Source organism: Cavia porcellus, unplaced genomic scaffold (genome assembly GCF_034190915.1).
Source record: "Cavia porcellus strain 051 isolate PalLab524CR breed Dunkin Hartley unplaced genomic scaffold, mCavPor4.1 scaffold_6, whole genome shotgun sequence".
NCBI lineage: Eukaryota > Metazoa > Chordata > Mammalia > Rodentia > Caviidae > Cavia > Cavia porcellus.
The window spans coordinates 18,025,938-18,051,925 of NW_026947489.1; the positions used below are offsets into that span (position 1 = coordinate 18,025,938).

At 36.7% G+C, this 25,988-nt stretch overlaps 1 protein-coding gene across 11 annotated transcripts in view; it reads left to right on the forward strand.

Annotated features, from left to right (window-relative positions):
- Positions 1 to 25,988, forward strand: part of Akap13 (A-kinase anchoring protein 13) — a 302,450-nt gene that overhangs the window by 196,854 nt on the left and 79,608 nt on the right. For 10 of the 11 annotated variants that reach the window (XM_063249996.1, XM_063249997.1, XM_063249998.1 and 7 more), the window contains exons 9-10: positions 16,050 to 16,125; positions 21,059 to 21,192. In XM_063249996.1, coding sequence (XP_063106066.1) covers positions 16,050 to 16,125; positions 21,059 to 21,192 — 210 coding nt within the window. Of the gene's footprint in view, positions 1 to 2,203; positions 2,953 to 16,049; positions 16,126 to 21,058; positions 21,193 to 25,988 lie in introns of those variants that run through there. The other variant, XM_063250007.1, reaches the window with a different exon arrangement.

Genomic DNA, 25,988 nt, shown 5'->3' on the forward strand with positions numbered 1-25,988 from the left:
AACTTGGAATTGTCACATCAGCAGTAGAAGCACAGGACTATAGATTCTTTTATTGGGAAGTGCTGAGCAGATCCAGAGGGGAAAACAAAATAGACTCGATTTTCCCCCACCCAGAACATTTGTTTTCCAAGAAGGAACAGTTATGTGTAAGGACAGCTTACATTGTCTTTGAATATATTTATGTTTGAAAGGTTAGAAAATCTAAATTTCCAACTTGTAACACATCCAGTAGCCAGAAATTTTTAAAAAAGGGTTAATCCATGTCTTTCAAATAAGAATCTGGGCTATTTCATAAAATAGTATTATTCTGAAACAGATTTCTCTCATATAAACTTCCTGATGACATAGCTCTTGTTTATTTCTTGTTTGTACTGCAAGGAACAAAGTATCTGCTAAATTGATACAGAGTATCTATACTTAAGTCACCAGTTAAATGGGCTTGGGATGGAAAAACTTTATGGTGCTTAAAGAATCTCAGGTCCCTAGAGAAGTGCCTGGGAACCTTGGAAGCAGGAAACATTTGATTCTGATTAGAACAGAAGGGAGTGGCAGGGAGGAACAAACCATCTTGAGAGCAGGGGGAGGCAGACTTGTATTCCTGTGGGGAGAAGGAAGAATTCTAAATTACAGCTTTGTTGGTAAAAGCTGACACAAAAAAGATAATAAATGATCAATTTTTCTGTGTTCTAAAAACTACAGGATCTTCTTCAATCTGTGTTCTGGACCACATAGTTTGAAAGAATTTATAAATCCCCAGCCATATTTCAGTGATTTTAGTAAGCCTGAGCAAAAGTTTTATTTACAACTTTTTAATCATTCTAATTGCCTTGTCTCTGCCTTTTTGTAATGTCTCCTTACAAAAGCAGTGCCTGTTTCAATGTGTATGTTGGTAACTTTGCCCAGCCAAAAGTCACAGGTAGGTGAGGACACTTGGACCATTCACCTTTGTGCTTTGGATATAACTGAGACTGTGGTGTATTGATAGATGAGAAAGTACTTGCATTCTTCGCAGATTTTGCTGCATTTCTCTCACTTGAACAGATTAGTAATTTAAATGCCTGGCTGGAGGAAATGTTGACTCATCAGAGCTTCTATACCTTTTCATACCTCCTTTAAAACCTGAAAATCATTTTTCTTTGCAACGTCGATGCTAATTGAAATATTAAACATCTTTTCTTCTTTCTGTCCTAGTAGTTAAGTCCATTTTCATCCATTCCAGGTTTACCTAAGGAGTATTCTGGCCAGCTCAAGAAAAATAAATGCTAGCTCCTCCTGGAAGTAGAATGCTTCTGAGATTTTCTTCCTTTTTTTTTCTTTTCCCCTTTATCTACTCTTTCCTGTCTTTTGCTTCCCTCTGTTCATCTCCACTACCCTCTGCCAACTCATTTACAGTCCAAGTAAGAGAATATCTAAACTGAGTGAATGCAGTCTAGAATGTGATACAGGGTAGGGCGGAAGCTGGAAAGGTCTGGAGTGGTACAGAAAAGGACAGATGAAGTAAATAGCCACATACAAGACCCAACTAATGTAAATGAAAGAAAGCATTGAAGGGAGAGAAAGTCCCAGCCAGGTGCCTCATATTCACAAAAATATTAAGACATATACCCATTCATTGCATTCCTTTTTTTTTTTAAGCTCCTCTATCTGCCCCTCCCCCCAACATTTCTGATGATTTTTAAACCTTGCCAGGCAGTTTTATAGCCACTTCTGGGTCCTGGAGACATAATTGAAATACTTGGCTAACATTTTTCTTATATTAAATCATTGCTTTGCCTTTGGCAGACAGATGTGGTGTGTACTCTGTACTTCCGGGAATAGATAAGTCTGTTGTACAGATTCCTGATATTTAGGATGTCACCAACCCCCTTTCTTTATTAGCATACTCGCCTGGCATCAAAGGACTCGAGTTTACATCTTGTAATGCCCCACAGAGTCTTTTTCATAGGAGACAGGAGGAGGAGCAAGAGGAAGCGGGTTGGAAAAGGAAGCCTTGTTTTCTCATCTTCGTCTGTAGATGAATCATGTTCCCACTACTTCAGTGAGGTTTTCAAACCCCCAAGGCTGCCGGTTTGGAGCTGAAAGGGCAAGTAGTGACGTTCTTGAGAGAGAAGAAAGGGGGGAGGCTGGGCAGGGAAGGGCTGGCACCGGAAGCAGGGCGGGAGGGAGGGAAGGGCAGGAGGAGGAGTAGTCTTTTCCTTTTTGCTCTGCTGTTGCTGTCCTCAGATATTTTCAGCTTAAAACCAAGCCCTGCTGCCTGAGCAAGAGACTGACTAAAGACTCACTACTTTGAAAAGGATCTGTAGCTTCTGTTTTTTCATAAGGAAAAGTTGATTTTTCTCCGCCTTTGTTTTAAGGAAGAACAGCTTAACGAATTTTCTCACATCTGTTTGAGAAAGAATCGTCTTCCTCATCTCCTCTCCTTTCTTTCTGCTAAGTTCATGCTGGATTTTTATTACCTGCTTTGGATTTTTCCTCCACATGTGTCAGCCACTATGCTTAGCCAGTTCATTCTGGAGTTTTCTGTTGTCCTTACCGCCAGTTATGGAAGTGGTGTGTGCCTCTCTTTCCATCAAGATATACACAACAGAGATCTCAAGGCATTTGTTGCTTATATTATGAATTATAAATACCTTATCTCAGTGCTCTGAGGTTGCCATCAAGTTCTCAGTTCAAGAAATTGGATTCTTCTCAGATTTTTAAAATTCAGTTTTGAGCCTTTGCAAATTTTCTATATAGAAGAGTCTAGAAGGCAAAGATCTCCTCCTGCCCTCAGTGAGAAATTCAGAATTTGCGACTTTCACGAGCAACACTGTCCTCAGTTAGCAGTGGGCATACTTTCAGTAGTTTGTCCCTTTTTTGAATCTGGGCACAATGTATGAAAGGCACAAAAGGCGCTACAGCCTGTGTGACATCTCCAAGGTGGACAGGACCGTGGACGTGGTGTTGCTGAAGGTAAGAGGGAGCCATGTCTCGTACACTCTTTAACCTTCTCCTGCTGTTTTCTCTTTGAATCTAGTGGCAATGTCCCTTGCCTTTCCGAATTGATAGGAAGACCGAGAAAGCCTATGCCAGCAGCACTAGGTGAGGAGGTGATTTGAGGTTTTTAAAGTAGTATCTGAACAAAAAAAGTTGGTGTTAGAGAACCGGCATTAAAATATAGTTTACTTGCTGTTAAATGGATTCTTATATAATGAGCAGAACCTCATATCCTGAATGATCACTAAGGGGAAAATTCACCTTCAGAGTCATTCTTTCTTGGGATGACTCTGTCACTCTATTTTTGTCATTCCTGCCTCCATCTCTGTTGGACTCTCTCCCCACCCCTGCCTTTATCTCTTGGTGTTTCTGTCATTTGTCTGTTTGCTTACTACTTACTTACTTACTTGGTACTGGCAGTCAAACTCAGGACCTCGCACTTGCCGGGCAGGCGCTGTGTCACTGAGCTGTATACCCAGTCCCTGTCTACATCTTTTCTGTGTGTTATTCTGCTTTCTCAGTCTTCAACCATATTTATTTCTGGCTTAGTCTTTCTGCTTTTCAGATGTGCCTAGAATTCTGCTTTTCAGTTGATAGATTTGTTGTCTCATCATTAGGGATGTTGGGTGTCTAAGCAGAACGGGAGTGGAAACAGTGGGCACTCAATAGCTCACAAAAGCTATCCTTGAATCTAAATTTAGTAAGGACTCCTCTAGCTGGTAAGATGGGAGTCTGGGAATGTTGTACAACTCCAGGAACTTTTTAGAGTTGAACAGTTCTCTGGCAAATAGGGAAAATTGGAAACCAACCCAGTGTTTCACAGGTGCCAAGAAAACCTGAGTAACTGCACTTGTGAAACTATGGAAGGAAAACAGTAATTTTAGACAAAGTAATAACCAGCTTTCCTGATGGAGGAAACACTGGCGCTGTTTTACTGATTTATCAATTCTGTTTATAACTCGAGACTCCGTTTTTTTTTTCTTTGGACGAGCAAGGACATGAAATGGGCTTAGAAGGCCAGACACAAAGGCTGATGAAATGCGCTGTTGGGCGAGGCACTGGGCAGAGGAGGTGTGGTTGTGGTGGGCGCTGTTCCTGTCCGCCATAATCACTCTCAGGTGACTATTTAATTATGCTGGCCTAGGCTGACAACAGTTAGTAACAATGTTTTGAAGTGTTCTAAGAGGTTATTCATTTTAATTTCTCCAAAATGTGATTTTCTTTTAAACAGTATGTTTTAAAACCTTTACATCCTAATACAATGTGTTTAGGAGAGCCTAGTTTTAAGAACTTTTATTTGCTTTGTGCCTTACAGTTTCTCTGTGTTCGGCATGTCACAAGGAGTACCATATATTTAAAATAATGCTGAAATATGTAGCACTGTGCTGTCTAGCTGATCATGAAAGCCTTCATGAGTACAGGCTCATTGACCTGGAGAGATGCTATTTTATATTTTAATGAACCTTTTCCATATACATTGCTTCATTGAGATGTATCAGGGAGCCACTGCTTTACTCCATTTTCAAATGAAGAACTTGAGAGTTCTATTGTGGTGAGGAATACGAAGAATTTGAGTGTCAAAGATTAATTTGGATAAGACTGTGGTTAATAAATATCTTTGCATTCTTTTATTTGTGCCCATTACACAGTAAAAGATTTTCAGGGCAAACTGCATTTCTCAGGAAACACTAATTTATTACAAATAAATAATAGTAGGAGTCCTGAAAATTCTTGTTTTTGGTTTAAAAATGATCGCAACTTATGGTTATTAGTTGCTCTTCTTTGGAGATAAGAAAGCATTGAGACCTGTACTATTAAGTGGGACAAAAGGTGTTAAGTTTATCCTCTTACTACTTAAATATAGAAAATACAATAAGTAAATAAGTCATTTGAAGTCAGTTGACAGAAATGAGTAAGATACTATAATGGGAATAATGAAAAGAATTAAAAGAGTCCTTATATAGACTTTCTGAGGTCCCTTTTTAAGAAGTTGATCTGTGGAAGAAGGAAAACGAACAGGAGACACAGGCATGGAGTGTTTACATTCCTGATCGTTGTCTGGTTTTTATGTACATAAAACATTTAAATAGCCAGGGATTTTCACAGAATTTCAGACCTTACATATAATCAGTGATGACCTTATATAGAATCAGTGATAAAGGCAATCCCAGGTTATACTGCTATCAAAGCTCATGCTTTTTCTTGCTGTCCTAGGCCTCTTAGAGTTGATTGGTCCTTTTATTACGAGAGTTTGTATACCAAACTGGCTTTATATATACATATAAATTAATTTGCTATCAGAGACTTGTTTAATATTGGAAGAAGTTTTAGAGGTTGTCTTGATCATTTCTGTCCAGAATGAAAATCTCTTTTGTTAACTTTGGACAAGTACATGATAGCATATAAGTTCATTTTGTCACATACTCCCCAGTTCTTTTGATTGCTTTTTCTATTTTAATCATTCACTAATGTTCTCCAGTTATATTTACAAAATTATTTTAATTTCAGTGTCTTCCATCCTTGAAACATAGCTACATTGAATGCACAGTGTGTCAGTTAAATTTGGAGGTGCTCACATCCACGTTCTTATCCCACTCGTATATCGAAGTTTACTTTTTTGTAGAAAGTAGTTTAGTCATTTTCCATCTGTTAATGCACCTAATAATTCAGACACTATCTTTAATTCATAGTAAAACTGAAGAAATATTTGTCGATTGAGTAAAGTATGGGTTCATAAACATGATGTTTCATTTTTATCAGTACCGGGGATCGAACTCACGACCACCTGCTTGCAAGGCAGGTGCTTATGCCACTGAGCTAAACCCCCAGCCCCCATAAGTTATGTTTAATGTGCTAAGTTTTATAGAACATACAGATGAAATACAGCACTAATCACAAAGTCTTGATTGTGAGCCTTTTATTTTGTATCCCACGTTTACAATTTGAATACCTCCCACTGACGCTGCAGTAATTCACTGTTAATTAGCTTCACAATTCACATTCTTCTACATACTTACACTTTCTTTGACTTATTCTGTGTTCTGATCTATGCAATTTGTCAGTACATTATACCTAATTTCATGCAAGCCCCTTTTTAAAATTTTTTTCTAGTAGCATAGATTAAACCCCCTCTTCTCTAACTTATATACATACACATTCCCCTTCTCTGTGTGTGATACTCTCTTGGTTCCTCTTTTCTGGTGTATACATGACTTCTAACTTACAAGTGGTTGGTAACTATGAGTCATACACTAAAAATGGAATGTGGGAGAATTTTGATGGTTGGCAGGGCCTTTGAGCCCAACATACCCAGTTTTCCCATTGTCTTTCAAAAAGCCAGTGCTGATTTCACATGTTGGGAACCAATGAGAGCTTTCAGGGGCTAAACTTCAGCTTGTGACAAGTAAGCTTTCCTAGAGGACAACAGATAACAGAAACATTAGCGTACCAAAAGTAATGGGGTCTGCAGTGTTTCACTGAATTTGCTAACCTAAGATTCACTGCTGATGTACCCTAACTTTTGCCGGGAATCACTTTTGTTTTACTGATTTTATAATTTTTGATACTTGGTAGGGGAAACCCTGTAATAGTAACACAGTTCTTCATTTCACTGATAATTTATTAAGGGCATTTTTGATAGCTAGTATTTAGAATGTTATCTGAATGGGTAAAAGGCTTACAACTACATTTTGTGTACATTAAATGAAAACATTTACAGAGGAGGACAGTCTTTCCCCATCCATGGTACTTGGGCAAATCACATGACCTCATTTGCTAATGCTTAGCAGGCTTGGTTCATCCTCAACTTGAATGTCATTTCCTAGAGAAATAGACATCATTTAACAGTTTGCCTTCATGTTGCAACAAAACAAAAAGATATAAGAGACAAAGAATTTGAGAGAGCCATGCAAATCAGCCCTGTTATAGTGTGATTCTCTGAAAGATTTTGACTCAGGTGTTGGCTTCCACGGGCAGATGGCCAGTTTTTGCTTCCTTTTATTCAGCTTTGTTTCTTTGGCTAGATCTCCTCAGACAGTTGCAAAGGAAGTAAGTACAGGCAGTGACTGAGAAGGCCGGGTGTAACTGTGAGCTGTATTATTAGGATGTTCAGATATGAACAGTAGAGAAACATTGCCAGAAACCAAAGCCCTTTTCCTCTGCAGTTAAAATATGTACCGCTCTATTTTCAGACTATTGAGAGCACAGTGTAAGTGTGGTGTAGATTATCACAAGAGGTCCTTAGGCTCCATGGCAGGTATGAGAAAGCTACCTGGATAGCCTGACATTCCTTTGGAGGTAATTTTTTTTTTAAATTTTATTTAAGGAGGAAAAAAAAAAAAAGAAAAAGGGTACAAGTTATACAGAATTTCAGAAAAAATAAACAGTAGGAAATCACTAGTTAATAGATTACATATTGTCATCTTAGAAATAGTTGTTCAAGTTACAAAATTAAAGCATATAGAGTAGACATTCAAACAGTAAGACTGCAAACAGTTCTGTTCAGTGGTCCAATAAAACTCGGTAATATGGTTACCTATCTTATACACTTAAATATACATGCAGTTATGTCCTTTAGAGCACTTTCTTTTCCTCTCTTTTAAACAATGACAATTACACGTTTTGGGCTTTATTACTCCCACTGTTCTTATTACTTTTTTTTGAAGAAAGTAAAACCAAATGTGACATAATAGGACAGAGTCAGTCAAATCAAAAGGATGGACATAATACATAATATAAAAACAAAATACAAGGTAATCAACAATGGTTACCATAATGCCTCTTGCTATCTTAAAAAGAATTGCCTATATCATCAGTTATAATAAAATTGAACAAAACAGTAAAGAACAAAACCAATAAAACCAAAACATTGGAGACATTAGAGGACTTCAAAAGAAGGTAATAGTCAACCAGAATGGGCGTCATATGAATCTTACTGTCTTCATAGTTGTTGCCTATACTTTCAAACTTGGTACTATCAAGCATAACAGAATAGAGGAAACGCAGTCAAAAACAAGATGGTGAGAGCAATACAGGGTTTCAAATCAAGTTAATAGGAAATCAATGTGGGTTGCTATAATATGTCCTGCTATTTTTTATTTATTTTTCCCTTAATTAAAAGGATAAAAATGAAAAAGTAGATAATAAAAAGGAGATTGAGATAAAAAAGAGGGCATAACAACAAAACAGCGCGGGTCAAAACATAGCCATTTAAGCAAAATAGTGTTTCACCACAAGATAATCTCGACATAAAAGTAGTTACCATAGTGTCTCTTTCCTTAAAATCTTTAAGTATAACTTCGTATATTGTAGCATCAAACATATCAAGACAATGTAAAACCGTTCAAGAGAATGACAGTATTACAGGGTATTTAGAATCAACTAACAGAAAATGAACAATGGTTTCTGTATAATCTCCTTGTCTATAAAAGTTTTTATTTATATTACCACATATAATAAAATCCAATAAGATACAACAGGTTAAAACCGATGGAGACAGAAGAACAAAAGCTTGATGGGACTTCAAAACAACAGGATATTAAATCAGCACTAGTTATTATGAAGTCTTGTTTTTTCCAAAGTGGCTGTTCCTACCAACCTTCTCTGCCTCATTTCTGTTGAGCTCTTTTTCTGTCATTAGTTGTCAGTTTGTCTTCTTCATATCGCTTTCTGCTCCATTCATTGTGGCTGCTCTGCCACTGTTTCTGGAATCTTGGTATTTTTCATTTTTAGAATATCCTGCAGTATTCTCTGTAGAGTTGAATTGGTGGTTGCAAATTCCCGTAGTTCAGAGGTAATTTTTACTAGCCTGTGTTCTGGATGCACTGTTCCTCACCTGAGCTTTGGATGTTGAATACCTGTGATGTATATGGTTGTTACAGCAATGCTTTGGGCAAAGGAAATCCAATGACTAAATTTGATTTTAATTAAAAATCATACATATATTGGGGTGGACAGTGATACCAAGAATTGAACTCATAGCCTTGTACTTGCCAGGCGAGCACTGTGCCGCTGAGCCATGTCCCCGGTCCTAATAAATATATTTTACTGATTTCTCTTTCCAAATCATGTAGACATTTAACTTTTAAAATCTGTTTTTCACATTTCTAGTTACTTGCTAAGTAAATCATCTTGAGCTATCCCCACTTTCACCCATTCACTCAGTTACCAGTCCTGTATTTAAGTGATTTTACAGACATGGTTTGTAAGATTGGAGGGAGGGGCTTATTGCCATCTTCAATGTTGTCTTAAAACTCTGTATTAGAATTGCCAGTATGGATGTGTCTTCCTTTTCTGTCTGCTAATTGTCCTGATGATTAGACTCTTTTGCCAGGCCTAATCATAAATGGGTAAAAGTGCAAATAATTCAAGGAATCAGCTTATCTTTTAGTGTGGAAAAACCTGGTGTCAGAGCACATTTTGAAAAAGAGATACACATGAAAACCATTATACAATAAATATGTATGATTATTTTTGATTTCCTAAAGCACACATGTATCACCATGTATGTAATTTGTATGAAAATGTGTCCTGGCATTGGAGCTGGTATGTAGGAAACACTTGGAAAATGTTTCACATGGAGCTACCTAGTGTAACTTTCAAGTTACCTTGTTTATCTGAGTAAGAAACCGTGGAGCTGTGAATGAATAGATCCAAAACTAGAGCAAGTTTATTTGCCGTATCAGTGACTCTGAATTAGGGGACAAAAGTGGGGAGATGTTTTGTAATCTGCTTTATGTATTTTTTTTTTTGTACTGGGGATTGAACTCAACGATCTTGCACTCAGTAGGTAGGCACTTACACCGCTAAGCTAAATCCCCGGCCCAACTTTATGGATCTTAAACAGCTTGTTAGCACAATATTCTTCAAATACAAACATGATATGCTTGGCATTGCTGTTGTACAGGATGTGGTTGAAAGTGCTGATACATATTATGACATTCTTTCCACACTCAGTGCAGTATGCAGTTTGTCCTCTGGTTGATGGCAGTGGCCATGTTTTGTAAGCATCTGGCTCAAATTACTGGCTCAGATTCTGGCTTTGTGGGGCTACTTTTCTCTCACTGCTATGCGTGTATCTTTTAAATTGTGATAAAATATACATGAACTTTGTCATTCTGACCATTTTCAGGTGTACAGTTCATGGCCTAAGTGCATCTTCCGTCACAACCAGGCACATCTAGACCTTTTTACCTTCCCAAACTGAAACTGACCTTCTCATTTCTCCCTGCATCATCATCCTCCCTGGCCTCAGTTCTTGTGTAGCACTATTCTATTTTCTAATTTTAACTACTCCAGGTACCAAGTAGAATCATTATTCCAGGTTCATTGATGTTCTAACATGTGTCAGAATTTAGTTTTTAAAGACCAAATAATGTTCTATTTTAAATACAGCCACATTTTGATTGCCCCTTCTTTGGTCATTGGACTTTGGGCTATTTTGTTTGGCTAGTCTGAATAATTCTGCTGTGAACATTGATACACAAATACGTGTTTGGATTCTTTCTTTCAGTTCTTTTGAAGTGGAAATTGCTGAATCATAAGATACTTATTTTTTGAGCAATGGCTGTACTCTTCCACAATGACTACCATATTCCTACTAACAGTGCATAGGGGTTTCAGCTTCTCTACATTCTCACCAGTATGTTTTATTATTTTATCCTGAAAATAATAGCCTAGTGGATATGAAGTGATATGTGGTTTTGATTTACATTTCCCTCATGCATTCTTTTATGCTGTTAGTAAGAAGCCGGCAAATCTAAACTTTCTAAGGTGCTCCCATCTTCAAATGTATATTACCTAACATCAGTGCCCCTGTGAGTGTATCTTTTCTCTGTGCTCTATCCTGGAAAACTTTTACCTGTTATTTTAAGAACAAGAGCAGATAGACCAAGTCTTTGTCTCAGACTTTCATAACGTTGTTTAATTTTTTGCAAGACAGGTTGACATCTCAAACATAGTCAAATAAAATGCATCAAGCTTCCCCGTTTCCTGTGTCTGTTCATTATAGATCTTTGATCCACTTTTTTCTCTTAACTTACATAGATTCAGCCATTTGTACCTGCTGTCTGACGTACATCTTTTTCTGTACTCCCAAGAACACCTCCCCAGCTGAGGTGTGCAGACTCCCTCTCCACTATAGTAGGTCGTACTCATCCTGACTTGTCTTTGTGTTCCAAATTCCCCATGTTTCTTTTTCCAGTGTCCCAGTATACCACAGTTATTTTCCAGGTGTAATATTGATCTTTTCATTCTGTTACTTGTATGATTATTGGGTACCATGCATGCTAGACATAAAACTAAATTTCATTGTAGCCATATCTTCTGTATTTACTCTTAATTTTGTTTATATTTCAGGACACCATTAGGTGTTTTGTACTTGTGACAAATATCTGTAATCTGTGTTACAGGCCTAGACACTAGAGCCTGTAATTGTGACATGTGTGTTTCTTGTAAGAGTTCCATGATTTTTCTTAGATACAAAAATTTTATTATTTATTTATGGATGAGAGACAGGCAGAGTGAGAGAGAATGAATTTTACCATGTATTCTAGGCTGGCCTTCAGCACTCAACCTTCCTGCCTCAGCCTCTCTTAAGTGCTAGGATTACAAGTATGTGCTTCCCATGCCGTGTCCCGTATTAATTTTTTGGACTTTTTGAAACGGAGTCTCTCACATTGTAGTCCAACCTGGCTTCAAACTCTTGTATCCACCTGTCTCAGCCATCCACATTACCAGAATTATAGGCATGTACCCCAGCACCAGCCTTTTTTGTTTTGTTTTGTTTTAATTGGGTGGCACATTTTTATTTTTCTTGAATCTTGTTTTGCTTATGTTTTTTGTTTTGAGACATCTTGTTATATAGCTCATTCTGGCTTTGAACTCATTATGGAGGCATAGTTGGCCTCAAACTTGAAGCAGTCCTCTTCCCTCACCCTCCTGAGTGCAGAGATTACAGGAGTGTGCCACCATGTCCAGCTGGCTTCCATTATATTCTTAATAGAGTCTGTGACGCAAGATGCTGTTAGGTCCAATTTTGGAGTTTGAAAACTATTTTGTTCACACTTTTTCCCCATGCATGGAATTTTCCACCTTAGTGCTTACCCATATTAACCACTTTTAAAGGCTTACTTCATATATTACCATTGTCCTTGAATTTTTCCACAAGTCTTCAAAATTATTCTTATGCTAGGTGCTTCCTTAATCTCTATAGATTTGTCATTTGCTCACCTGTCATCTTTTACAAATTAAAATTTTCCAACCTGCAGGCCATGGTTTATATGGTTTCCTCACTGAATCAGATAATCTATAAGCTCATACATAGATCTGTCATCCTGTGATATGGAGGCACTATAACCCATGAGTTTATTTATTATCAAAAAGAAAAAATATTTATATATATACACACACTTACACTAATTGGTAGAAATGTGATGCATCTGAGATTCTACCCTACTGTCAAGCCCACAAAATACTTTAGCCTTGACAGTTGTCACGCCAGCTGCCTGCAGTTGAGGACTCCGAGGGCAGAGGCGTGTGTTCACTACTCACTGTGCGACAGGCACCATGAGCGTCCACTGTTTGTTGACTCTTTTTGCTTCCTAGAGTCCGTGACAGTAACGGGAACGGCTCGGCTCAGGTAGATGCTTTGTCAGAGTTGAGAAACCCAAACCTTAACAAATCTGATTTTTTATGGTGGGCAATAAACTGTGTGACCTTGGTCTACTGATCTACTTTTGCCATACAGAAAGGTAAACAAACCTGCCCTTTGCCTTGGAAGGAAACAAGTTTCGTTATCTTGCAAGTCTGACACACAGACATTCTTGGAAAGATAGTCTAAATTAGAAGGATAATTGGTGCCTTTACTCATAAGATCTGTAAAGATATAAACGACCCATGGAAAATGATTTCCCTACACTGATAGCTCTCATCACATGTATTCATTTAAAGAAATTTTATTCATTTTAATTTTGGTAAAATGAATTTAGTTTTGCTCTATATTATTTTGCAAACTGTGGGACATTATATAGTACAAAATTGTCTAAAATGATAGGGAACGTACTGAATCTATTAGTCCTTTCCACACTCAAGGCCAAGATGTTTACTTATTGGCCATGAAATAACAAATGTGGTATTGAGAAAGTAAGGAAAATATTCTAATTTGTAGAATTTTAGTAGAGTTTCTTAAAATGTAGGCTAAAAATTGTTGAAGGCTATGTAAGGAGGGCAGAGCAATATTATAGTCCAAAGTAGTTTATTTCTATATTCTCTGTTACTAAAGAGTTCATTAGGGGCGGGATTTAGCTCAGCGGCATAAGCGCCTGCCTTGCAAGCAGGCAGTCATGAGTTTGATCCCTGGTACTGATAGAAATGAAAAGGACAAAAAAAAAAAAAGAGTTCATTAAGCTTTTTAAAGTTCCTCATAACTGTCAAAATTTGTTGCTCTATTCAAAAGCAACCTGTTTTAGTTAAAGCATAAAAGACGGGGATGCAGTTTTCCCCTTCAAAATTTAAAATGTAATTTCATATTGAAGTATAAAGGTTCTGGCCTCTTTAACTGCTAGCAGGGAAGTTTATTTTATAGTCAGTTAAATTTGGCCCAGTCCAAGTGGGATGCATTTAAATGGAAAAATCTTCTGAACAATACTTTTTAAAATTTCAATTCATTGAAATATGTGGGTAGGATTTAGTAGTTACTGAATTTGTAGTTACTTCTTTATTGCACATAATCAAATTACATTTTGGGGAGCACAGTTTATGTAATTTCAGGGAACCTGGTGAAGATTTCCTTATATTTAGAATCACTTTCAAATATTTGATAGTTATAAGGAGCCAATTATCAAGGACCCCTGCAGTGAGACCCAGTCTCCTGCCCTGAGAAAGATAAAGAACAAGATCAAGAATTGCAGGGAAATAGGGGTCTGTCTGAGATGATCATTGTTCTTTGGGAGCAAAGACCAAGACTCTCCAGCTGGCCCAGTGCAGTGGGCAGGGAACAGAGTAGAAGTAGTGAGTGGGCAAGTGTAACACTGGCAAACAAAATTCATCCCCTCACATGGGTACTAGTTCTTCTCCCTGTGTATTATCCTTCGTGGACCTAATCCTGCTCCATGAGAATCTACAGCTTCATTTACCATCATGATCTCAGCAGGAACCAAGAGGAACTGGGATTTCTGCATCCCTAAGTCTGCCTACAAGACAGGAGGGCTGTGTACAGATACTGTGTCAACTTATAATTTGTGGTCACCAGCGGTTGCTGAAAATGACTTTGTTTTTAGGTGGGGATACTCCTGAGTGGGATGCTGTACAGTGTGTAGTATATGTTTGACCAAAGGAACTGCCAAACTGATTTTCAAATAGCTGTACTATTTTGTATTGTTCCATCTCCACTTGTCCCACATCTTGGTGAACATTCGAGTAGCATCATCATTCTTTAAACTTTACCTCTTCTAATGCAAGCATAGTTATATTTCCTGGTGGTTTTAACTTGTGTTTTCCTGTTAAGTAACAATTTTGAATGTCATTTTTCTTTGTGCATTTCCCATTCATTATCCTTTTTGATGAAATACTCATCCAAGTTTTTTATCCATTCATCAGTGTTGTTTTATTATTGTAGTGTAAATCCACCTTTCCCTGTGCTAGGGATTGAGCTCATGGCCTTTCTACTGAGCTACATTTCAGACCCCAAGGTGGGCCTCAAACTTGTAATCCTCCTGCCTCAGCCTCCCCAAATGCTGGTTATAGGTAAATACCACTGCATCCAGCTTTTATTATCTTTTATGTATTCTACGTTGTCTTTTAGCAGATTGTTGCCTTTTAAACTATTTTCTCCCCATCTGTAGTTTGCTTTTTTATTTACTTAGCAATAGTTTTTGAGGAGCCAGTTTTTAATGATGTAGTCGTTTTTTCAACATTGTTTCTTGCATACTGCCTAATGAATTTTTGCCTAACCCCAAGTCACAAGAAAATGTTCTGTTTTCTTTAGAAATTTTATGTGCTAACTTTAATAATGGAGCCATACTTCCACTCTAATTATCATTTGCTTTGGAACTCTATCCTTTGTTAGCATTTTGTATAGTAAATCAGAGGAAGATACATGTATGATTTGGGTTTGTAAGCAGTTTGTCTCATGATTGAGTTACATAATGAATTTCAAGTTTTTAGTTTTAGTAGAGTTTGGGTTTTTTTTTTATTTTATACTGTTGTGGTCAGAGAGCATCTTTTTAATGAATTTAATCCTCTTAAATTTGAGATGTGTGTGACAGAATAAGTGGTTTTTGTTTTATTTAAGGTTAGTTTTATGCTATAAAAATACGAACATTCTAGATGCACTTGAAAAGAATGTGCATTCTGCTAAAAATTGGTTGGAATGTTTGATATTTATTGGTTAGAGCATAATGGTTGGTATCTTTGGAATTTTTCTGTATTCTTACCAATTTGTATCTTCTATCACTTACTGAGAGGAGTGTTTTAAAATCTTTAAGGATATTTTTAAAAATTTATATTAATTCAAAGTTAATAAAAGTAAAAGGTTACAATGTTAAGATTGTTGGGAGATTTAAAGTTTAGGTCTTTTAAAACTTGCTTTGGGAGAAGGATAGACTCACAAGGCAGTACCATTTATGCTATTTGTTACATAACACCTCTGAGCCTTGGGTGAATAGAGGTAATACAAAATTGTTGCTATTCATCAAAATAGCTATTTTGATGATTTGGTGAGATAATAAATGTAGAATGTTTAGCATTGTACTTGGCGTGTGTTAACTCCTAAATAAGAAATATTTTGTAGTAATTTTTGTCTTAATTCTGATTCCACTGTCGGCCTGAATTGTGGCCTCTTTAGTCTTTTCCTGTTAATTTTGTATGCCTATTGACAGGCTGTTCAGAATTTTTTTAATTGTCTTGACCACTTTGATTATGTTGTAAAGTTTACTTGTTTTTTCCTTGACATAATTTTAACCACTTTGAAGTATTAACAGGAGAAGGGTTTGGTTTGTACAACATATAAAGTCTTAGCAGTTGTTAATTTATTCTACATTACTTCAGTATCTGCAGCAAATTGTTTTCTTTTTCAGATAAACCGTGAAAGCTGGTGTGCTTTAGAGCCGTGCGCCGCTGCAACATCTCTTTTGGCCTCCAAGCAGAACCCAAGTGAGTAGAGATTTTCCATCTTCTGATTTGAGTAACTGTATGTAGAATGTCTGTTTTTCCAGAACCACGCTCCCTTTCTAATAGTACATTGTTTGATTTGGAGCTCTGCTCTTTCTTAGCATGTTGTATAGTAAGTCAGAGGAAGAGATGTATGATTTGGGTTGTCAACATTTTGTCTCATGATTGAAGGTACACAGAAGAAATTTCCTTAATTTTTATTTTAATAATAATAATTTTATTATAATAATAAGTGAAGACTTGTGGCTTTGTGATGAATTATTTATTAATTTATGAAGGCATTGGTGCTGTGTATTTACATAAGTTTTCAAATCTATGTATATATCATATGCAAACCTATAGTTCTTAATGTCAGCTTCATGTTGAAATTATACAAGCAAGCTTTAAAAATACAGATACCTAGCCCCCAATCCCACCTTCCCCCATTAAGATGCCAATTTAATCCAAGTAGAATGTGATCTAGGCATCAAAATCTTTCCAGTTTTCTCTGGTTTACATACAAAGCAGCCAAAGTTGAGAACCTTACACTTTCAAATATTGTCTGGAGTTGAGTCTTCCCTTTAGCACCTATGATCTCAGCAGTGACAACAGACAGAAGAAAAATTCTCATAAGACTTTGCTTGTTAATGCCACAGCACATGATTTGAGGTGACTTAAGATTCACAACTTTAAACCCAGGTTCAGCTACCAACTCTGTGTGACATAAGGGATGTTCCCTGATGTCTGTGTGATCCACTGTCTCTCATCTGAAAAATATTACTAGCTTGCCTCATTAAAGGGTGTTGTACACATGACCTGGTGAGTAATTCTATTTCTCTGTTCCTGATCCTACAACTAAATGAACACTAGTAATTTGCATTCTGGATTCTTGAGTCTGCTTAACGCAGCCAAAGTGTTTTCAATTTTTGCTGCTCTGCTTTAAAAATTGCTGTGTTCTTATTTTTGCTAGTCTAGGATAGTTTAGCTATAGGTAACCTGCAATCATATTAAATTTTAAAACAAGCCATATAAATTTTCTATGGCCAAAGAGGTTTCCTACTGACTTTCAACTCTGGTTTTATTATAAAGGAATTATTGAAAGTAAATATGCAGTGTTTTCCCTAAATTTCTGGGAGTGATTAAAGGATATAATGCTATAGTTACACTTAGAGTCTTCACATTCCTCTGTGTTAGAAAGTAACATTACTACATTTTGTAAAAAAAACTGCTAGAAGCTTTTTTCTAAAAGTGTAATTACTTTCAACCATTAAAGCAGTGAAACTGTCTGCCATGTAAAGACAGAAGGAAATTGTCTTACAATTCAAATACTTCCATTTACTTCTTTAGAGTATTTTCCTTGGGGTATAATTTTGAATTATTCAGACTCCCTACTCCATACCATAACTGCAGCATAAGCAGTTTGGTCCAAGTACAGTGGAATTTTTTATGTTGTTAGTTTTTTGTTTTTATTTTTTGTGAATCTCAAGTATACACTTTTTCTTCAGTTTTTTTTTTCTTCTTTATTTTATAAACACTCTCTGGAAAGTAATAGAGTTGGATCAAATGAGATAATATCTTAAAATGGCATACCTTTGAATCTTGGATAAATACAAGATACAATTATAAATCATATGGCTTAATGAAGCCCAGTGCTTCCTGGTATGTTTTCCTACATATTCCAACTAGCTTGTTAGCATATATAGTACTGTGTCACTTAAAGACGAGAGTACAGTACACCAGGTGATTTTACCATTGTGTGGCATCATGGGGTATATCTGTGCACACCTAATGGTATATCCTGCTGCACACTTTAGACATGTGATGTATGACTGTCATCTTAAGCCTAAGTGATCAGATAACATTTTGAAAAACATATGTTCTGCTAGCTTTTAAAAGTAAATGACTCAGTTCACAAAAATTATAGACAGGTTTATGTGTGGGCTGTAAAACAAGACTTGTCCCCACTGTGCTTACCATCACTGTACTGCCATCCAGCTATTTAAAGATTGGCACAGTAAAGGTTAATGAAGTCTAAACTTCATTAGGCATATGTATATCACACACATAATATATCTGATCAGACACATGTGTATCACAGTTACTAATGTATACACTAGTTGTGTCAACTGTAACTCTTTAGGAAGTTGCTAATCTTCTCATTTCACTGTTATGAAAATGAAGTCTTAAGGCTTTAATATACTTGATTGGGATCTTCTTATGTAAGTGGTTAGGAACAGATTTAAGCCAAATCCATCTAACTCCTAAAGCCAGGGCTTTTTGTTCTTGTTTGTATCACTTCACTTATGAGGAAAGAGATGTTAGAAGAAAGGAAAGATTTCATTAATTTTGTGGGTTTTTTTTTTTTCATTAATTTTGACAATTTACTAACACTTGGTACAGGGTGAATCAGCTTCACCTTTCTGGACCCATCCACTTCAGGGGAAGTGGTGGTGGGTTTACAGTCCCTCTGTCTCCCTTGCTCCTTTTTCATACTCTTCCCTTTGCCCTACCCCAGCTATCAACATTATCTCACATAGTGAGATCCAAAATTTGGTTTATGGTCAGTTGCTGGCCTGGATTTATTGTCTGGGTGAGATATTCCTACCAGAGCTGAATCTGGCTCGTTCTGTGAATTTTCCAGTAGGATAAGATGAGCCAGTCTGTTTTCAAGTCTGGAATTTGGACATGGTCGTTTAAACTGCCAGTTGGATAGCTAGTACTCGGCGTGGTTGCTGTGACAGCCCTTTCTGTTCTTGGCGAGACCCCTGTTCTTTCGGCCACAGGATGGAGCTTTTGATTTTTTCCAAGTGAGAAAGAAGAAAGGAAAAAAAGGTCACAAACCAAACAATTCCACTTAGTACATAATCTATGAAACGTTTGTGTTGAGGGAGTCCTTCTAGAATACACATAATTTCAAGTCTTTTAAATGCAGGCCTGTTATTCTCATTGAACACACATTATAAAGTAGTCTATTAACTAAGGTCATTGTTTTAACTGAAAAATTTTCAGATTAATCTATATGCCCTACCTTGCTACCTGTGACATACTGTATGTAAGTCTATGATGAAATTGTCTCCTAGTATATTCATTTTTACCACAAGATTATAAATAGTCTTGTAAATAAACAGTTCTCTGACACACACGCACACACCTCTTAAGCATCCCTTTATTTGCATTGCCTATTAGTTAGCCAGATACCTAATAGAAGAAGTGGTTTTACTGACCGGCAGCTCATAACCAATGCCAATTCAGTGTCTCATCTCTCAAAGCTATCTGGCTGGCCCCAGTATACAATTTATTAACTGTTAATGATTCATTTACATGTAAACAGCCTCTCACAGTTCTCTACTAAGCATACAACCTATGAATCTAAAGAGACTTCAGAAGTTAATGAGTCCTAACTACCCTTCTGTGTAGATCTTTTATCTGTAATAAGTTGATATAGTCATTCAGTCTGTCCTCCAGCATTTCTGGTGGGATGACACTCCCAACTACTTTATGAGGCTTCCAAAAGCCCTGATAATAGTTACACTCCGCATTTTACACTTAGTAGTCTTTGTTCTGTCCCTGGAATTGCACAGAGGGAATCTACCCCTGTCATTAGCTCTTTTAGGCTCCTCCTCCATGAGCCAGTGTATCTCTTTACGTTTACACAGTTTTGATCTCATTACTATCATCATTCTGATTTAGGTATTAATCTAGGAACAAACACAGTTCTCTATTATGTGGTCTGTTTGGTTATAGGACCATTCTCATTTTGGATTCCAGTGTTACATATTCTCTTAAAAGAGCCTAAAACTATTCATGTTTTTGGTTTATTTTGCCATCTTCTTTATTGTTAGCTCCTCTTGAATTTGCTTTTCAATGAAGCCTCTAAGTAGAGGTTTAGAACTACGAGGTGACCAGGTTTTCTACTCTTGTCTTTCATCTCTCATTTCATCTACAGATTTCGTAAAGTACATGTACGTGTCTACATCATATATTAAAATACTAGTATGAGAGGCATTGCTCTTCAGAACTTCTTGAAGGAACTTAAAATAAACCTACTAATTAACTCTTTGAATTCCTAGTTTCACTATCTGTAAATATTTTTACAGTTTTATTGCTGCTAGATCTGATGTCTGTTTACAGAATTAATAGGATTAGAGTGCATTAAATACCTTGCTAATTTCTTTTTTCTAATACCTTGATAGTTTGAGGATACTAAGCCTAAAAGATTTCTCAGCATGCCAGTGTAATCATTTTGTCAGGTGCACATCCCACTGGTTCATCAGAGTCCCCATCCTGGTTATTGAACTGAAAACAGATACCAGATGATGATGCACTTTTCTACTTGAGTTTGTTATTTTCCCAGGGTAAGATCTATTTAAGGGAGGAAAAGCTTGAATTACATTTCTGTTACTATTTTGTAGAACCTACTTGTTTAATATCTGATGTGTTTACTAGGGTTGATCTTTACATCACTATTTTGGAAGGCACAAGTGTTTCTAGAATGGACTTCAGTCTCAAGTGAAATTGTCCACCAACTCTGTCACATAATTTTATAGTAGTAAACTTCAGATTTTGGAAATAAAAGAAAAATGATTTAATTACCAGGAGAAAGACATTACCATTTAGGTAGAATATGGTTCTAAATCATCATTTTTTTTTCTTTTTGTATCTTAAAGAGAATGACAAGCTCATGGATATCCCTTGGTACCTCTATCAGCCTAGAATTTCAGGAGAAGAGCTAAAAGCTAGTACATAATTTGACAGTGTCCTTTCTGCCTTCCTGATAAATAAAAAGAAAGAAAAGAGGACAGGGAAGGCAGCAGCAAGGGGAGCAAAAATAAAGGAGAAAAAAAGTTAGATAATGGATGGAAAATAGTTTCTGAGATGAACAGAAAATGAAAAAATACTTTTGGGGAATATCAGTTGAATAAAATTTATTTTTCAGAATGTGAGAACTTGGATGTTGGACCTGACAGAGAATGTACCTCAAAACAAGGTGTACATCAGAGAGAATCTGGGAGTGATTCTGACCTCTTTCGTTCACTCAGTGATGACACGGACAGCATCGTCTTCCCAAAGGTACCGAGCCTATCATTCTTCCATTTATATCGAGCAACTCCAGTGTTCCTGTTTGGCTTTCCTTAACTCTTTTTTTTTTTCCACTTGTTTCCTTTTCTTGTGTTCGTGTCTTCTCAGGGTATCTCACTTCCCTTAATACATTTCTCCTGCTAGTAACTTGGTTTTTTAAAAAAAATTTACATTTATTAGTATATTGTTTGCAATATGTAATAATTACATACATCATGGGAAATTGGTATGTGTACATAATGTTATCTTAATTCTGTTTTCATCCACCTCCCCTTTTCTTCATCTCCCTTTGGTCCCCTTCCCATTTGCAAAAGATCTATCTCCCTATTTCTTATTACCTGTTATTTTTCTCTTTATTTATACTTTGAATTTCTCATATAAGAGAAGCCATGTGATACTAAGCTTGTGTGTCTGATTTGTTTCACTTAATATTGTGGTCTCAGGATGCATCTATTTTCCTACAAATGATTTAAATTAACTTTCTTTTATGGTAGAGTAGGATGCCATTGTGTATATTTTCTTTAGTCATCTATTGATGGACATAAGGGCTGCTTCCAAGCTTATATCATTGTAATGTGATGTCTTAAACTCTTCAAGGTATGTAGAAGGGGAATATCTGAGTTGACTGGAACATCTATTTCTAAGGTTTTTTTGAGGAATCTTCTGTAGTGTTTGTACTAATTTACCTTCCCACTAACAATTTAGATGGATTCCCTTTCTCCACCACCTCATCAACATGTTATTATTTGATTTCTTGATGATTCCCATTCTTTCTGGGGTAAGATGATATCTTAGGGTTGTTCTAATTTGCATTTCTGTAATGGGCAGAGATGTTGAACATTTGTTCATGTAATTATTGACCATTTATTGAGAAGTATCTAGTCATATCAGTTTCCCATTTTTCTGATTGGCTCTTTTACCTATTAGGTGGAGTATAATTATTTCAATTGTTTTTTAAATACATATATTCAGGGGCTGGGGATTTAGCTCAGCGGCATAAGCGCCTTCCTTGCAAGTGTGCAGTTGGGAGTTCGATCCCTGTTACCAATAAAAACGAAAAAGACCAAAAAAAAAAAGATACATTAAACAAAAATACATATATTCTAGATATTAGTCTTCTGTCTGAATACTGAGTAGCTGGCAGACTTTTTTTTTCCTCATTCTGTAAATTGTCTCTTCACTCTGTTGTTTGTTTCCTTTCCTGTGCAGAAGCCTTTTAATTTGATATAATTTCCATTTGCTGATTCCTGATCTTATTTCTTATGGAAATGCAGTTCTGTTTAGAGTCATTGCCTGTTTCTTCAAGAGTTTTACCTATTTTATGTTTCAGCTGATTATTTCTGTTTTTTGGAGGGTTATTTGTTTTGTTTTTGTTTTTGTTTTTGTCTTTTTGAGCCAGGCTTACTATGCAATTTAGGCTGGCCTCGAACACACAGCAGTTCCCTGCCTCAGCCTCATGAGTGCTGGGAGATTACACTGGTTCTGTTTCTGTTTTAATTTAGATCTTTGATCCATTTTTATTTGTTTAGTACATGACGAGAGAGATGGGTCTAGCTTCAATCTTCCGCAGGTAGATAGCCAGTTTTCCCAGCACCATTTACTTGAAGAGCCATCTTCCCTCTAGCATATGTTTTTGGCCCCTTTGTTAAAGATCAAGCAGTAACTAAATGTGTTTGCAGTTGTTTCTGCATCTTGTACTCTGTTACATTGATCCACATAACTCTTTTTGTGCCAATATCATGCTGTTTTTATCACTATACCTTTGTGATGCAATTCGAAATCTGGGATTGTGATGCCCTTGTGGCCCAGGATTGCCTTTGCTATTTGAGGTCTTTTCTGGTTCCCTATGAATGTTTTGTCTAGTTCTGTGAGGAATGCTGTTGGTATTTTGATTGGGATTGCTTTAAATCAGTTCTGAAAGTATGGCCATTTTGACAGTAGATGGGTCTGTATAATCAAAAACAAAGGATATGTTTCCATTTTCTGATGTCATTTTCGATCTCCTTTTTCAGAGTACTATAGTTTTCATTAGAAAAGTCCTTTCCTTCCTTTGTTCAAATTTTTTTGAAGCTCTTCGAATGATACTGCTTTATTCATTTTTTTCCCAGTAAGTTCATTATTGGCTTACAAGAGCACACTAGTTTTTGTGTGTTGATTTGGTATCCTACTTTGCTGAATTTATTAGTTTTAGAAGTCATTGGGTAGGGTTTTGGTCTTGTATGTAAAGGATTATGTCTACAAATACGTAGACTTTGACTTCTTCCTATCCTATACGTATCCCTTTTCTTTCTCTTGCCTGATTGCTCTGGCTAAAGTTGTGAGCATTGAGTAAGAGTAGTAAATAGAGGACGTTATTGAGTAAGAGTAGTAAATAGAGGACATTCTTGTCTTATTTCTGATCCTTCTAGTAACATGATCCAGTTAGCTTTAGAAACTTTACTTACAATCAGAGGAGAGTAAACATTCCCTTTTTTGTGGAGTAGTGGGAACTCCAGAATGCCAAAGCTTAGGGGAAAAAGCATTGCCCAGATTTATATTCTGCAAAATCATAGCTAGTTACATGTAGGTTTAGAAGATTACAGTATCTAAAGGCATGAAAGTTCCTTTCAAATTAAGCCAGATGACAGTGAACAGTTTGGTGGGTTCAGGAAGGGCCGTAGCTCACATTGTGATACCATGTGTATAAACTAACCATAGAGTCATTTCTGATTAGTGTGTTGAGGCCTGAAGCTTGCTACTTATGCTCATGATATCACCCCTTTTCATCCAGCCTGCTTAATTGGAACTCTAGTTCTCTGCAAGGGAACCCAAACTTTTTTGTAATGAAAAGCCCATCCACGTGAATCAGCCCCTAGCTGCCTATAATCTGAGGCTAAGGGAGTGACAGATGGGGAGAGATTTTGCTTCTTTTTGCTTATGTATGTTCTTACTTGCAGCAAGTTCTGCTTTATCTCCTAGGGAGACTAGAAGGAAGATAGGACTCAATTATCTGCTTCAAGTGGTTTTCTTAACAGTGAAGGGTAAAGTGGCAGAAACATGATGGCATCTGTGAAGCAGGCTGTTCTCTGGTTTTATGATGGCTTTGGAGAAATGACAGGAGAGTTTGTTAGTGGGTGATTAAGTTATCTAAAACAGTGTGATCTAACCCTGTTTTTAAAAGTTGTAAGAATGATGGCATAATAAGGTTGTGGTCTGTGAATATACCCTCTACCCTCCTTCATTTTTGTCCAGCTACTCTAATTCCCATTTGTTCTTTCCTTCCTTTCTCTTGTGCTCCTTTGTCTTCCCAAGTGTCTTCAGTTGGAAACCTTGGGACTTTCGTTATTGTTGCTTGTAGTCTTTTGATTCAAAGGAGTTATGAAATAAAAACTCCATACATTATGAAGATTAACCCTTCTCTAAAGTTACTTAAGAAAAACAAAACCAGTACAGTATTTAAAATATGAGAATTTGAGTAATTTCCACTGTGCATTTGAGGTTTTCATTGCGAAGATTTCTTTTGTCTGCAGGGGAAATACCATTGTGATAGCAGTGTCTCTTAAATTGCTGTGTCTGATATGAACAGATTAGATAGTATCTCTAAATTCCAGCTTTAAAATGGGCTTGGTGAAAACGTCTGAAACTGGGTCGTTGGTACAGAGAGAGAGAGAGAGAGAGAGAGAGAGAGAGAGAGAGAGAGATGTGTTAAATATTTATCTATGTTTGATAATCTCAGTGGTTTACATTTTGAAAAAATTGACTTGCTTTCATTAAATACTTGCTTGCCTACCTCCTGGAAGCATGACAGCTTGTCTCGCTGTTTTAGCCTCTTGCAGAGTGATAATTATTTCTGGTCACTGAATTGAACACTTTACTTAACCTACAGAAAATCTGTATCTTACCTTCCTACTCAGTGTGCCAAAACCATTTGGATATTTTTCATACATAAACAGCCTTCGCTAGATAGGACTTCGTTTTTTTTTTTTTTTTTTTTTTTTTTTTTTTTTTAATGGAAAAATAGGTGATTTTTTTTTTTAATTGAAGCATACACCCCAAATAAACTTCCACCTGCATTTCATGCCAGGTACCAAGAGAAAACCAGAAATAACAGATGTACTTTCACCTCTTGTAGATGCATGAGAATATCTGAATGGCTTGGAAATAGCAGGCAGCTTTTTTCTCTTCAGTATTTCTAGAGTGGTTTGTGACCTAGGGAATCTTTACAGTAACTGCTTTGCCTTTTTTTTCAATACCAAGAATTGAACTCAGGATGTGGCGTTTGCCAGGCAGGAATCTGTGCCACTGAGCCTTATCCCCAGCTGCTTTTCCTAGCATTAATAAAAACCAAGAGCTTAGTACTTTTTACTACTTATAAAGGAAAAGGAGAGAGATGAAATAATATTGATAAGAGAACATACAGGGAACCGAAATAAAATTTTCACATCTTTGGTGTGATTTCATATGCCCAAAGTCTCTGGCAGATAGGCCATGTTTTCCTCTTCATGCTCTTGAGGGAAATAAAAGCTCTGATTGGTAAAGATGTTTATTCCAAATTGTACAGCCACCAAGCAACAGAATTGCCACTTGCATCTAGGTCTAACTCTAAAATGTATTTCTGTTTTGTTATTCTGCTTTCAGTTTCTACAAACCTGCTTGTAAAAGCCAGTGATTTGTAGTGAAGCATAATATTTGATAGGTAGGACGTTAGCAATGTCCTTACAAGTCTTTTTCAGTGGTCATATGCACAAATGCTGTGCAACGCTAGAATGGTTCCATTTCTTCCCAGAGCCTGAGTCTTCTCTTTGTTT